Here is a 15,956-nt window from a genome sequence, read left to right on the forward strand (position 1 = left end):
AGCACAAGGCAATGTCATTATTCAGATCCACCTCTTCACCCTGCTCCAAGCAAATGGGAGGATGCAGAAAAAGCTGCTACAAACCTTCCCTGCCTCCTCACAGAATAAACCAGGGCAGAGCCAGTGCCATGGGAGCTGGCAGGGCATTTTTAACAAGCTTTCCCTTCCCCGTGGCATCCAAACCTCACTCCTGGGGTTTAAACACAGCTAGCAATGGATATGCAGAAGAGCTCTGACTGTAGCAGGGATCAGATACCAAAACTGATGGGATTATGAAGTTTTTTGGTGTTTCTGTAGGATTTCAACAACAGAACTCACCCTTTCTTTATGCTTTTATACTTCAAATTTTCAGTACTTTTTAGTGGAGTGTACTGAGGTTAGTGACAAACTTGTATTGCTCACAAAGCAACTTTGCAAGAGCCTGAGAAGCTCTTTTCACAACACACTCCATGTCCCAGTGGACTTCTGTGTTAATGGGAGAAAGAGGAGTTAAGAGAGTCCTTTTCTGCATTCAGGGGCAAAATGAATTGGAGCAGATTTTCAGGTACCACCATTGCAGCTGAGACACACCAGGGGCTGAGGATGGGTCTGTGCTGTCAGGCCAAGCCATGGCAAGTTTTGCAAGGTTTTACAATTTTACGTGGCTAATTTCTTTTGCAGTGACTGCTGTTTCCAAACATTTCTCCCCAAAAAACAACATGGCCTCCCCAAAAAACAACACGGTTTTGGTCTTAAACAACACATGAACTGCTTTAAGCTTCACTGGTCCTGTGCAAATTCCACTGCAAAGGTAATTTTCAGATGAAAGCAATAAGCCACATTCATCTCAGGAACTAAATTCAGCATTAACCTGTTGAATTATGAACATTATTCCCACCCCATTAAAAAAAAAAGAATTAAAAAAAAAAGAAAAAAAAAAGCTTTGTTAGACAAGAGAGTTGTATTGAATTCACTTCTTTTATTGCAGTGACATCCCCCTGGTACAAAGTATTAACTGCAATAATTACGTTAAAACATTAGAAAAGCATTTGTGTGGGACAGTTACAGTACAGTGTCAAATCTTACATCCTCAAACCAAGTGGGCCACGGCCCACTAACGCTCAAATCTTTTAAATTATTTTTAGGTTTTTTTAAATATGTAATGTCAGAAAAAAAGCATATAAAAAGAATGTATGTAAAAGGAAACCTAAATACAAGTGAACAAATAAATAATTGATTTTCACCAGCTATTATTGTCTTTCTAAACCCATACAAAGGAACCTAATCTACAAGAAGGTATGAATTGCCATGTGTAAGTGATTTAATTTTCCACTTAATTAATGATGATTGGAACGTAAGTAAATTTGGCTTCAAAATCAAAGCAGGAGTTGGAGTGACTGCCACTAACTGACATCTGTTGCAGACAATTACCATTAACTGTTCAAATTTAAGTGAGCAAATAATCTTGGAACTTGCCCTCATCCCTAGCATTAGTGGACTCCTGAGAGTGCATGTGAAAAGCATCCTAAGGTATTTCACAGACATGACCTTAACTATCCCCATTATGCATATTTAGATATACTTTATATAATTTTATACACATATATGCATGTATACACACACTTCATTTGGTTTCTGTGTTGTGTTACAGATCACAAGCAATGGTTTCCTGAATGGGCAAATAAACCTTTTTTAAATAAGTGTACCTGTGCACGTTTTGTTTTTGTATTTTTTTTTAAGATAGCAGCACTAAGTCCATGCCATACTGTCCATCTGCTCAAAAGAATGTTACCCACAAAACAAGGAGAAATGTGGCAATGATTCCAAATGCACAATGTGACCACCTCATCCCCTGCAAAACACTGTAAAACCTGTGATGTTTCTGTTGGTAAGTTTGATCCACATCCCCTCACCTGGAAGGAAACATCACTCTGACCCCACACTGCCTGTCTTGTCTTACAATGTTTTATCAGAACAAGCTGGGCTCATGCTGGCATCAGTTATCTCACACTTAGCAGCAAGACATGCAGGTTTGTTTTTCTTTAGAAGTTTTGAAAAAAGTGAAATGATTTCATAGTCTCAAATCCAACTGACAGAAACAGCAGGAAAAAAAAAAGAAAAAAGAAGGAAAACAAAGGATTTTTCGCAGTTTACCAAGAACTGGACAACAGTGTACACTGCACAGTGTATTTTTATCTTTAATCACAAGAAGTTGAAGCTCTACCTTGCCACGCAATGATTATACTTTGTCCTTCCAAAGGAACACTTACATTTCAATCTGATCCTGTATTCAGAAAAAAACAAAACAAAACCAACTCAAACCAAACAAACAAAAAAAGAAAAAAAAAAATCAACCAAAAACCTCTTCTGTGCATCCTTAAATGAAAGTCACTCACCCACTGGTAAACTGATCCAGTAGCATGTCCAATGCTAGTATCAAAAGCTTGTGAAATGTTTTTAGGCAATCCTTTCTATCCAAAAAAATATTAGGAATTTAAAAAACAGTTCACATTACTAACCTTTATACAAAGGCTCAAGTGAAATTTCTTTTGCAGGTGTTTGCAGTAGACTAAATTATGAAATTTCCAAAATATACAATGAAAGGGCACACAAGACTGGCAGTTTCTTTATTGAACATAGAAAATGTATAAAGTAGGATGTATGGAATAGATCAAAACTGCTAGACAATAAAACCTGAGTATTATTTAATAAGACTAAATCCATTTTCTGACAACTGAATGAATTGACCTAAAAACATCTCCCCTAAGAACTTAGTGGTCCATTTAACCATTTGTTGAAAAATGCGAGAGAACTGCAGCTTTTACATTTCATACTGGATAGCACAATTCCACATAGTGTTTACTGTTTTCTGTTAGATAGCATCACATTGCTTATATTATCCCCATTCAAGCCTTAAGTCGAGTTTTATGTCAAAAATAAGTTGAAAGTGACACTAAAACATAAGAGGCCAAGAAGTAGGACAGGTCTTTTATTTTCTTCCAATTTGTATTAAGATGAGAAGCCTCAGCCAGCAAGATGAGCTTGATTTCAAGCAGAGCTAAGACTAAGAGGAAACTACCCTCTGCCAAGGTAGATAAAATCAGCTGTCTGTCTCTGACTACTGCCAAAGTAGTACACACTGTCAAATTTGAGAAAAAGGACCCTTCTCTACAAGCAGAATTAGTTTTATTTTAACTGTTACAAAACTTAGTGGCAGTAACATCAGGGATTTGCTTTAGTTCAATTGACCTGCCCCAATTCTCACCTTTAAATCTAACAGATATAATAATTAAAAAAAAAAAAAAAAAAAAAAAAAAAAAAAAAAAAAAAAAAAAACCAAAAAAACTTTCTGACAATAGAGAACATACAGTACTAAGAACTAATAGCTCAATGGAAGACTGAAAAGCAGCATTCATTTTTATTGTAATATGGAATAGACTAAAAACTAAAGGAAGTCTGATCGAAACTCTTAGTTGAAGGCAGATTTTGACATTCTATATAAATTTACAAAATAGGATGTATGGGTGAGATTTGGTTAATTTCAGAAGGCACCTCAAGGCTAAAAGGCTTTTATAAATCTATAATCCTTTCATTGATCAAAAATACAACATTTTATTGCTGCTATTCAAATAGCAAACAAAAAGCTCGTCTTGTTCTTCAGTCTAACAAGGAATCCTCCCCCATTAAGCAAGATTAAATTACAGAAAATATAGAATAAAACTGAAGATGTCACAACTTTAGAAATACAGTGACTTTCCTTGTGTGCTTTCAAGTCAGTGAAATAGTGAAAGAAGAGTCACTTTTTGCCTTTGTGATGTTAATGAGCTCTAGACCGCGGCAGCCACTCTCCCCGGGGCACTGCAGTACCATTTCATCCCAGCTGTGCCACCTGCAGCACTCCTAGGAGTAGAAGGTGAGGACACTCTGGTGATTCCCACGGACCAGGAGGATTGGTGGCAGATCTTTGGAGAGAACTTCCAGCCAGGCCATGTACAGTGCACTGGAAACTGCCCCCTTCCGTGCCACGGGCAAGCTCCTGCAAGCCACAGGGGAAAGAAACTTCACTGAGCAGGAAAACCTGGCCAGGTACAAGTCACACTGCACTAAGTGTGACAGATGATTCCAGAAAGATCTAAATGCTAAGTCAAATTTCCTAATCTTCTTAATTTTAATTTTTACCCCCCTCAGAATTAATGGGTTGAAAGTTTGTGCCTGAAGCATCACAGGCATTTACATCTATTTCCCCTCAGCTCTGGCCTGTTAACACCATTTAATATTCAGGTATGGAGAGAAAATCCTTTCCTGTGTGTGGTTTTTTTGGCTGTGGGCTCTTTTGAGAGGGGAAGATGAGTCTAATTTTTTTCAGTAGGTTATACTGACATTAAAAAAATGATTCAGACATTTCTGGGTTTGTTTTTTTTGGGGGGGGAATAAAGTCTGTGAAGCTGTCCTTGGAGGACATAAATTAACTTGAGAAAAAAACTCAGAACAAAGCAATGTGTTCTGAGATAGCTCCATGTTACTGAAGCAACATTTTCACAGAAATTCATCACAGTGTCTTATTCAACAGAGAGTTTTATTGGATGTATCAGAGAGTGAGAGAGCTTAGAGCTAAAACGACACATTTTCCAATCATTTAAATCTGTTGAGTTCATGTGTCATTTAAAAAAAGCAGAATCCCCCTTTTACTGTAACTTTATACTAATTTCATGTGAAGGCGATGACATGACAGAGATTCATGCAGAATCCTCCTAAGCTGAGGACACTCTCCTCATCTTCAGCATTTTAAAATACAGCAGTAAGAAGCCTACAACCTACAAAAAAATCTGCCTCTTGCTTGTTCACACTAAAAGCAATCCCCCCAAAAAATCTATGAGTAAGATAATTAATTAATTTTATCTAGAGAGATCCTCCAGGAAAGGAAATCAAAGGAAGGACTTGAGAAAGAGGGGAGTAACTGAACACAGGAGTAGAAAGAATTTGAGAATCCTGAGCTGCACCACAAATGTGGAGGTGATCAACTAAAGCAGCATAATCAAAAGCACAACAATAAAAAGGGCATTTTTTTCTTTCAGCACAGTGGCTCCATACTTCTAATAAATAAATACAGTCAGCACTGAAATCTTGACTATGCCAAGGCAAAGACTTGCTCCTGATCCATATTTACATTTATATTTTGAATTACAGCTCCGTATCCATTCAGGTACCACCACAAGTTAAAGTGATTTACTTACATGACAATTATGTTAGCTGTACTTGAATGTTCTTTCAGCAACTCATTTAACCTGATCTGTCGGTAAGTCTGTAAACAAAATTAAACTTGTTAGGAACAGCTTCTGTTTAAAAACTACAAAAAATTCTTTAAAAAAAATAAAGATATGACCAAATGGAATGAGTAATTAACAAAAAGCAGGTACGTCCATCTCAGTGTGAAAACTTCTCATTATCAAAAAACCTATGGTTTAAGGTTGGGGAAAAAAACAAGCAGCAAGGCCAGAATGTGCAAGTAAGCCAAGTGCTACCCTATTACAGGTTGCCACTTATTTTCTCATGCAAAGAAACACCTGAGAAGAAATATTTTTGTGTCTCCATGGTGCACAATAGCTTGGGAAAGATGTCAACCCCTTAACTGCTCCTCTGCACCACAAAGTGTTGTTTGGATTTAGTGGTGTTTTTTTAAAAATTATGAAGCAAAAAACATTAGCTTGATTTAAAAAAAAAAGTGACAAACACCTGGATATAGAGGAAATTATTCTAAACTAACTGCAGAAATACTGCAGGAAAGCAGTCTGGCTCCTGCTCATACTCAAATGCAAAACCTTCTTGCCTAAAATGGTTTTAGATGCTACTTTTTATCTGCTATTCATAAAAAACTGCTATGAAAGGGAGAGAATAACAGGAATTAATGTTATCACAACCACAAGTGACGTAGGAGAAGGAAGTTTTAAACTGACGTAACATTCTAAAAAAAGCCAGAACCTTTGTTTTGTAAAGCTCAAGCTCATTATCTGTTATCCTCCATGGTTCATCCTCCTTCATTTTATCTGCAACTTCTTGCTCCTTATCATCCTCATGAAGTCGGAAGGGCTCTATCATTTCCTCAAAAGCTGCAATACTGGAAGGATTAAATGGACAAACATTAGAGCAAATAGGAGCTTTTATGTCAAAAATTATTTTCATGGTATCAGAAATTAAGGTTTATTGCTGTGTAAATATGTACTCAAGTTTTTCTCCCCTGCCTGTTGCAGTTAGAACATCAAATCAGCTTTTTGCACACTCGGACGTTGTGATGCAGCAAACAATTCACCACACGATTAAAGCTTTACTCAGCTCAGAAATTTACCTCTAATTTTAAAAGCTGAACAGTACCATCCTTAAAAAGGGGACAATAACTAGGAGAACTAACTTTGAAGGAGGAGGAATTGATATGTTACAGTCAAAATCAGCTATCAGGTCTCATGCCATTGCTGTTCGGATTCTGGCTTTGATCTTTTTATTTTGTTTCTTTTATCTCTTTCCAGTACAGTCCAGGAGCCACATTCAAATGAAAAAAAACACAGATATCTAACTTAGTCTTCCTGTTGCACTTGTAAGAATATGAATACTTTGGATTTACCATGACTTTTGAGCAAGAACTTCAGAACAAAACCTTCTGAAGATCAAGGAGGAATTAATTTCTGCTGGGAAGAAGAACTCACGTTACCCTACTTTTTTACCTACATTTCCTCCAGGAAACAGCCACATCAGAAATAAAACATCTTTATATGTACCCTTGGTGGTCTTTACTGTACAATAACTTCACCTTAATCAAAAGAAAGAAAACAAATGTGATCTGCTATTCTTTGGCTGAGCAAAAAGGAGATCTAATAATAAAATTATTATACAGCACAGCAGCTGCTGAAAATTAATCTTCCTCCTCGTGGTTCCGTGATCTGCTATTCTTTGGCTCAGCAAAAAGGAGATCTAAAAATTATTATACAGCACAGCACCTGCTGAAAATTAATCTTCCTCCTCGTGGTTCCCAGCTGTTATTAATACCTAAATGGTATTTAGGAATATTTTGGATATGTTGTGGGGATGCATCCACAGAGACAGAAAGAAAACTGCTCTCAGAAGCAATCCATGGATCACTTCTAATAAACAAAAATAATTCCACATGATTCCAGGATCTCCGCTGTGATGCATCAGAGTTTACACCTTTCTCAGCAGCAGGCTCCTGGAAACTGCACATCCAAAAGCACCACAGTGCCAGAAATATTTTGTTTTCCTTTGTTTGAGTTGCTCAATGTATTCTATACATTTGAGAAAAAAGGACTAAAAAGGGTACAGAAGAACTCACATTAACTTCAGTATTTAGCCAATCTCTAAAACAACACTTCCCAATTTCCAGGGTGTATCAAGACTCTCAGATAAATGCATGCCCATATAAAAGATATTTTTACAACTTCAGCATGCTCAACAAGGCCTGAAGGGAAAGGGGGATAATGGCAAAGGAGGATATTTTTAGATCATACACATTCTGTTCTAAATTTGTGCTGAAAGCCAGTACAATTAATGCTTTTTTGAACTTGAAAGTAAGAAATATCATATGTATGATCATTCCTGTGTACACTGAAAGTCCAAGCAAGTTAAAAAAAGGAGAAGAAAAAAAAAAAAAGAAAAACCCAAATCAGGCTATTTCAAGACCAAGCTTTGTTACACTAAACTAAGACATCATGAGGTTCATATAATTTAAGTTTTGGTGAACTTCTCTCTTAAAGAAGATTGTTCCAGATTATTCAGGTTTTTGGTTTTTTTTAAACTTAATTTTTCTGAATTTATTATCACATTCTAAGAATACAGATTAAAAAAATACAGATTTCTATATTCTTGGACATGGGAGTTACTGTTAATTCATTTCCCACAATTTTGTGAAACACTGAATAACACAGCATCTTCTGTACCACAACATACATAGGAAAGAATGAAAATGAAGTGTTCTAAATTAAAGACATCACAAATTCAATGAATAAACAAGATCTGTTTTAAGACTTACTTTTCTTTCTTTGGCTTAGTATTAATATCCCCAAGGACCATAATATCTGAGAAGTCTATCCGAAATTTGCTGAGCAAAGTGGCCATCCTGCATCAGAAAAACAAGCCTTTACACATGATCATAGTTTAAATTACTTCACAGGTTAAACAGATTGGCAATAAAAACCACTGGCTTAAGAAACAGAAAAAAAGGCATCTTAAATGTAACAAAGAAAAAAATCAAACTGACTTGGCATATGACTATAAATCAACAACATGCTTTGGAAAAAAAACCAACCCCAAACAGCTTTATGGCTTTAAAATAAGAGACGAGGTCTCTCTTGAGGATGCTCTCAGAAAATATTTGGAAACAGTGTCAGATAATATTGTAGAAAAATTAGTTTGAGGTAACTCATCCAAAAACAATCAGGGGGAAAGAAAAACTTTTTTTCAGAAAGGCAATAGAATATGATCACCCCAGCACAGAAAAACTGAAATAAGGCAAGTAGGAAGAGAAGTAATCCAATGTGCAACATGCTGTATTACCATTTGAAATGGAATTTTTAAGGCAAACTTACGCTCTTCTGTCATGATCAATCCTGTTTATTTTCCCACCAATGAACACCCTGATCTTGCAGTCCTTCCACTTCTTCTTGGTTGTGATAAGGTAAGGAATCAACAGTGTCAAGCCTGTGATTTGAACAGAATTTCAGACAAATTTAGAAAATTTTACTTTGTTCCATAGTACAGGTTTTCTCTTAACTGGCTGATATCTATTAACAACTAATCCAGAGTTATTCAAATTTTTGTTTAAAGTAACATTTAAAGGTTTGAAATTATAAAACACATTACCTCCATCATCAAAGAGCCACCAGACGTCAATATTGCTCTTGCCTTGTTTCTTCTGGAACTGAGAACTGGCATCAAGAAGTCTTTGGTCAGCCACATTTAAAGGAGAGCTCTTTGAATCTGGGAAAAAACACATGGTGAAATTTTGGTTGTGAAGTGTTTTGCTTAATCACTTTGAAAGTCATCAAATGCAACTCTCAACATTTTGTGATACACCTACTTTTAAATTAAAATTTTCCTTTGCACCCCCAACCCAACTCCAAATTTTGACTGACTGGACACAAACTGAACTGGCTGTACTTAGGGTGTCTAGAGACTCATAATTTCAGCAGCTGAAGTCTTTTAGCAGGCATCTGAGAAATTGCCTGGACAATTCAATTAACTTTGCTCCAGGGCTTTAGGCCATGCACTCTACCTCTTGCAAATGACAGAACTTCCCTAAAAATATGCAGGTAACTGATTTTACAAGTAAATGTCATGTCCTTAGGAATTCTCTCTTTAAATCCAGATTTCCTTAAACATGTGGCAAAATTAAAAGCTATTTATGCATACTGGGCCCTTTTGCAAAAAGTACTGTTTTGCATAACAAAGTTATTTGATTTACTGAGAACAAGACCATAATAGCATTTTCAGTTAGAATAATACAGATCCCATTTTTGAACTGCAGGAAAAAATCCCTGATCTCTTTCTCTTAATTAAAACCTCAGTCTGAGCAAGAGCCAGGAGTCTGACATTTGTCTCTGTCCTTATTTTATTAGGAATTTTTTTAATTTAGAGCACATCTGTGATTGATTTACATTAATATACTACTTTACTGCATACTGGGACTTCTTCCAAACTGCCATCTTGTGCTTCAAGATATAATCTCACTTTCCATTACTAAAACACAAAAGCTTCTGGCTGCTGAAATTACGAAAAAAATGTCAAAACAGTTCAGATGAATTGCAGTTAAGGCAAAAATACCTGATTAACTCAGAACAAGTTAGTGAAAACTGCTCAGTTAATTTCTGAAAATGCTGATTTGAAAAAGACTAGTTTGCATTATTTCAACATGTTCACCTCACTGGGTAGCTGCACTAAGCCTTAATTTTGAGGATATTGAACTATTTCCAAATAACAGAGCCACAACCATGACTTTGGAAGGTACACTGAATAAACTGAGAGCACTTCCACTACACCATCAGATGCTGTTTCCTGAGAAAGCAGAAAGGTCATGAACACATTCAAATGCTACTTTACACCAATAGCCTTTCAATTTTTTTTCTTTTAATTCCTACACTTATGCACAATCCTTTCTCAGTAGCAACTTCTTCTGGGAATTTCCATAACGTTGCTTTTTTTTTTCCCCCCACAGCCTAGTCCCTAAGGATGAAGCACATTCTAAAGCAGATATGAAGAAACAAATAAACATTGCATGGTTGGTGTTTTCCTCTCTGGTACTTAGGTGTGGAAAGAATTACAAAAGGAAAACTAAAATTAACAATGTGAAAGAATGATTTAACACAAAAAGATGGAAAATGCCTGCCTTTATTCAACAGTGGCTGTGTTGGAGTCTTTCCATCCTCATCCTCCTCTGGAAGGTTTTTAAAGATACAAAATAAAAAGGTTAATTTCCTTTGTGATATTAATGAACACAATACAAAGGTAAATAAAAAAAAAATAGAAAGTAAAGATGTGAAATGAAGCAGGTTTTTTTGCACAGAGAAAAGCACACAAATGCAGTCTACCAAATCCTAAGATTCATTTCTACTTCTAGAAAGTTATATATACCTCCACTACCCATCTAACTATTAAGGCTTTTGCTTTGTAAGAAAAGAATGAAGTTGTTTATGGTCATGTCAAAGTATTTTGAATGATTTGTATCTGTTAACATGCACATAATATTGTGGTCTGAGATGAAAAAACTCCATAAATTTAGCAGCCTTCCCATCACTTACAGCATACAGATGTGGGCTACAATCCTCAAGCACTTTTGACTGCCCCTCAAACTCAGTAACAACAACAAAAAAAAACTCATTGTAAATCATTGCCTACCAGCTGGTTTATTTAGGGGACTAGAAACAAATATTTATGTTACATAAAATAAAGATCTGACACAATGTACTTAAGACATCAGCATCTATAAAATCATAACACTTCTATTCCACAGACAAAAAAAATCCCCTAAATAATCCCTGGGCAAAGAGAGAGAGAGGAGGAATGAGAGAAAGAGTGAGAATTCAAGGTTCATTGCTCACTAGCAGTTACCTTTGCGTGGAGTGGGAGTTCTTTCACTGGATGATGGAGCAAAAGCTATGGAAGTGTCAGTCTCAGACTTCTTGCTATAATCCACTTTCACTATGACATCCTTGGTGCAGGGGGACTTCTCTTGGGATGACAGCAAATCTTTGTGAAAGCAAAACACCTATTAGAAACCACTGAATTGTTACAAATAGCATCAACAGAGGTATGTGCCTATACTGAGTCGGTTTAAAATTAATTTCATGCTGCTGCAACTGTTAGACCACAGCAAAGAGGGCAGGAGGGGGGAAAACCAACACAAAAATATTCTTTAAACTTCTTCAGAGCACAAAGAGGCTCCTCCCCTGAGCAGAGCTGTCATTTTCTGTTCCTTTCCCAGGCTGTGGCTGCTAATTGCAACCACACCTCCTAAAAACAGAGCTAGGTAACACTGTGGAACTACAACTACAAAATGAAAAAAAAAAAAAAAGACTTGGTGAAATGTTTTCTGTTTCTGCTTTTAACTCCAAGAGGAAGATGAGCCTTAGGCATGGCACAGACCACGTGTGTCTGTCACTGCCAAGCCTTTTTTTCCAGGTTTGGCTTCTGTGGAGCAGCTGTCAGAGCTGAAGCAAACTCACAGAGTCCCCAGTGGGTACCAAGATCCTGCTGGCACCTTGGTGTTGCATTCCCAGTTTTATCAGCAGTGTTGTTCCCACACTGCAGGTTCACTCCTTGCCATTTCTCACACTCCTCTGCCCTCCTGCACATGGTGACAGGCTGCCTGACTCTCTCCAAATACTGAAACATTCATCTTTTCCAGTGAAGAAACCTCCTCTTTCAGGGGGGATGCCCTTCCTTGTGTCATTTTTCCTCATGGCAGCAGCATTGCATGGAGCAACCACAAAAAAATTACATATTATCAAATCAGAGCAGCTGCACCAAAGCTCACAGGCTTGGAATTGAACTAAAATTACACCATTCCACTGAAGAACACTACTCAGAAAGCATAACCAAGTCTTCTACAGAGAAAACCTTTCCAAATTTGAGTCAGAGTCCCTAAACTAGTCTGTGTAGGGGTTGGCAACACACACCAAACTCAATGGCATTCCTGCACAGTGCAATATTTGTTGTGGTTTTACAATTTCTGGGCCTGAGCCCCAAAGATTTGATGCCAACTTGCCAGCATCACTAACGAGTTTCAGGAAAGTAGCAGATCTTCTGGAAGATCTCTCTGGAAGCAGTTGTATACAAGTTGCAAATACAAAAATGTGAAACAGAAAATCCAAGTTCTGCTGCTGACCATAGGATACCATCCTACAGTTCAGACTTACTAATTTCACTGAATTTTACTGTACCACAGCAGTGATGTTTTCTTGATTTTTTTACCGAGCTTTAATATTTTCAGAATGCAGTTTTAGAAGGGAATTAGAACAGCAAATTCACCAGATGGAACAAAGTCATACCTTGGCCCTGAAGGTGAGAAATGTCCAGGCCCTCCTTGAGGCGAATGACAACTACACCATACTGAACATCAAAGGCATCACTAAACAGAAGGGACAAAATTGAAGTATTTTAAAGCTTTTTATTTTCCAAATGAAAAATGCCCTTTCTTTTCCAAATGAAATACCCTCCCTGAACAAATTCCAGTGATTAAGCATTGCCTTTGGAAGTCCCAAATTATAAATTTGCTTTAGAACGTCCCTTTCAATTCCAAAACATTAACTGAACATAATTTTAGGAAAAATAATATTTAGAAAGGATACCTATTCCTTCTACTCCCTCTCTCCACTATGTAAACAGTGATTAAATAAAATCAGTGTGAATAGGTCACTCAAGTTCTGCACAAAGATTCACCAAGAAATATAGATTTTTATCTCCATCCATCAAAAAAGGGATTTTGAGTGTATTTGTGTCATTTCTCCTCATGGCAGCAGCATTGCATGGAGCAAGCCACAAAAAAATCTGAGGACTAAAGATTTCTAACATCTCTCCGAAAAAAACATTTGGGTATTAAAAACACCTAAGATTATGCAATTTAGTATCAAATTAGCTATAAGTTAGCTGTAATGTGCCTAGTTCCATTACATCTGATAAAGCTGAAACTCACTCCAGTCAAAAATAAAGAGGCAGAACTTCATTACTAGAAAAGAGCAGCAATCCTGAATAAATTGCTGAGTAAAAGTGGAGTAAAATTAGTAACAACCCCACCCCCAAAATATAAGACAAGAAAAAAGATGAACTTAACCATACCATAGCATTTGCATTAGTCATTAATCACCACCCTTCACAAATAAATACCTTGTTTAATACAAAAAAACATAAATCAGAGAACTCCCTCCCATATCATTTCCACAGAGAGAAATTTCTCAGGATTTCACTAATTAAACACTTTCCTTTATAAGTAGTAAGACTTGATTAGAAACGTTTGAAGTATCAATATATTCTATAAGTGCAAGTAAAATTGATATTGATTTAAGATTTGTTTTGTCTATTAGTGAGAACATTTTAATTTCATTATTTAATGTGTTAGATTTGTGGAGATTAGATGTGTTTCTATTTTGTGTGCTTCAGAAACTTTTAGTTTTCCAGAAATACATTTGACCTGCAGTTATTACCTCCTGAGGTTTCTTTAGGGATGTGGAGAACCACATGACTTGCTGACCTTGACAGATCTTCCTGCAAAAGCCATCCCAAAATAAAATAGGAAAAAAAGAAAAACCAACCAATGTGTTTCCTTCCTTTTCCACTGTATTTGGTGCTCCTGCTTTTCTGTTAAAGACCTGGTGAGGTGATTTTTTTGGTCCTTTCCTAATATCTGCCTGTAAAGCCTTAAGCCCCATCCTCTCTCTCTTTTAAAAGCACAGAAAATGAGAAATATAAAACACAAAGGAAGTAGGTTAACCAGCACTTCAGCTGAACACAAAAACCTCTCTGTAAGTAAAATAAGCATTGTTTTTTTCCTTAAGTGTCTGGGTAGCACCACAAGTTACTCTTACTAAATTTTTCAGCCACAACTGGTCTGCCTTTCAGTACAGCCAAGTTACTCTGGGATTTCCCTTCTCTTCTCCTTTCTGTATTAGCCTGAGTGTCAGTGCTCTGTGTCTTGTGAGTAAAGTATTTCTACTCCTTTTCAGACAATAGCTCTCAAACCTCAGACCTCTGCCACAACTTTTTTTTGATTCAGAAAGTTATTATGGAGCTTTCTAATCTGCTTAAACGACACAGATTTGGTTATTCCATTTCAGAAAAATCCCAAGGCGTTCAAGACTGCTGAATGGGAAATCTAGATCTACTTGAAAGAGACTTCATGTAACTTAAGAACTTTCTTACTAGCACACTGAAATGGACCATAGCAGCTAAAATTTTGTATTTTCTACTTACTGGAATAAATTGATGTAGGTTTCAACATCTCTCATATCACCTTGTCTCCAGTTTTTCTTAAATCCAACAACAAGGGTGTTAGGTCTCATTCTACCCAAACCAGCAGCCTAAGAAGAACAAGAAGTATTTTATAAAATAACATGTTACTGACACAACTAAAGGTTCTGTTTTCTGCCTAAGAGAATAATAAAATACTTTTCATCAAAGCTTTAAGACAATTTTGCAAAAGGAATGCATTTCGAAGTATAAAGCCCCTTCCTGATTTTGACGTGCATCTTCAGCACTGTAACAATTTTTTTAAATACCTGCATTAAGTATTGTCCTCCATCCCTCAAGTCCTCTGCATGCACTGGTGCATAGAAAGCTTTCATCTTGTTTTTAATTAGCCACCGCTGATATTTAGCCAAATCAGTTGACAGTTCCTTCATGGCTTGCCTCCGAGGACCCTTTCAAAAGAAGGAAATAATAAGAGGGGAGGGAACAAGAATTAGGAATATGAGTAATGGGAGCAAAAAAGCCCCTCCCAATTTTTTAGTCACTGCTAGAAACAAATTCAAATTCAGAGAACCTCAAAACATGCTTTCACACTATCAAAAACACCCCAAACCACAAAATACCAGGCATTATCAGCAGCAAAAACTGAAAAACTTTTACCATCTTTAGGAAGAGGGTTGCTCAGACTTTAGCAATCTTGTTCCTGCAGAGCACAACCCTCTTCCCCAGGGGGTGGGCATCAGCTTGTCCTCCAAAGCATTAACATAGTTTTAAAAGAAAAGGGCTTTGTAAAAAAATGAACACAGATGCAGGATGACTTAATATCACACTTTATGGGACTCTTTGTATCCTGCAGTCAAAGTCACCTCCTCTTTAAATATTTCCTTTGTGTTATTTCTGTCGGGGTGAATCTTTTGTGTTCCTCCTAGGCATCAAAATGCAGAATACAGGACAAGGAATAATCAAGAACACAGCAGCCCAGTTTCTGCAGAAGGACACAGACTCAACCCCAAATGGGCAAAGATTCTGAAGACTGAGGCAGTGCCATCCTTCCTGTAGGAAAGTAATTTTAAATAGGGAAAGGACATGCTCTCAAAAAAATCTTCAGAGCTGCTTTCCTACAAGAAGGATAACACCACCTTATTCTTTCCTGTATAGCCCTACTTTTAAAAGGCAGTGATTACATGTGTGATATCTTATCTCCCTAGCATCATTCCTGTTTACATAGACAGAAATTAAAAGCTTTTCAAGACAGAGTATGTGAACTGCATTAACCTGATTTGCTTTAATCTGTTAATTAGATCAGAAGCAAGTCACACTTGGTAAGTGTAATAAATTTAAACACATTTAAAAGTAATCCATGTTTTTATTCATACAGGTGTGTCACCAGCACGCTCAGCTTTGTGTCTGCTGAGAGTGGCCCTGCTCTCCCTGTCCATGTCACCTACAAAGATGCCCAATCCCAGAACAAAGCCCTGAGGGACACCACCCATCACCAGCCTCCAGCTGGACATGGA

The 15,956-nt window shown here is 36.9% G+C and overlaps 1 protein-coding gene across 2 annotated transcripts in view; it reads right to left on the bottom strand.

Annotated features, from left to right (window-relative positions):
- Positions 1 to 938: 938 nt before the first annotated feature.
- SLC12A2 (solute carrier family 12 member 2) overlaps positions 939 to 15,956 on the bottom strand; it is a 55,821-nt gene continuing 40,803 nt past the window's right edge. Inside the window, exons 17-27 of one of the 2 annotated variants that reach the window (XM_039708477.1) lie at positions 14,751 to 14,891; positions 14,446 to 14,552; positions 12,528 to 12,607; positions 11,089 to 11,226; positions 10,367 to 10,414; positions 8,845 to 8,961; positions 8,571 to 8,682; positions 8,015 to 8,101; positions 5,959 to 6,094; positions 5,214 to 5,281; positions 939 to 4,015 (exon numbers count right to left, since the gene is read on the bottom strand). In XM_039708477.1, the coding sequence (XP_039564411.1) occupies positions 3,880 to 4,015; positions 5,214 to 5,281; positions 5,959 to 6,094; positions 8,015 to 8,101; positions 8,571 to 8,682; positions 8,845 to 8,961; positions 10,367 to 10,414; positions 11,089 to 11,226; positions 12,528 to 12,607; positions 14,446 to 14,552; positions 14,751 to 14,891 (1,170 nt within the window). In that variant the 3' untranslated portion in view covers positions 939 to 3,879. The remainder of the gene's footprint in view (positions 4,016 to 5,213; positions 5,282 to 5,958; positions 6,095 to 8,014; positions 8,102 to 8,570; positions 8,683 to 8,844; positions 8,962 to 10,366; positions 10,415 to 11,088; positions 11,227 to 12,527; positions 12,608 to 14,445; positions 14,553 to 14,750; positions 14,892 to 15,956) is intronic. The other variant, XM_039708478.1, reaches the window with a different exon arrangement.

Source organism: Passer montanus, unplaced genomic scaffold (genome assembly GCF_014805655.1).
Source record: "Passer montanus isolate IOZ18808 unplaced genomic scaffold, ASM1480565v1 scaffold203, whole genome shotgun sequence".
Taxonomy (NCBI): domain Eukaryota; kingdom Metazoa; phylum Chordata; class Aves; order Passeriformes; family Passeridae; genus Passer; species Passer montanus.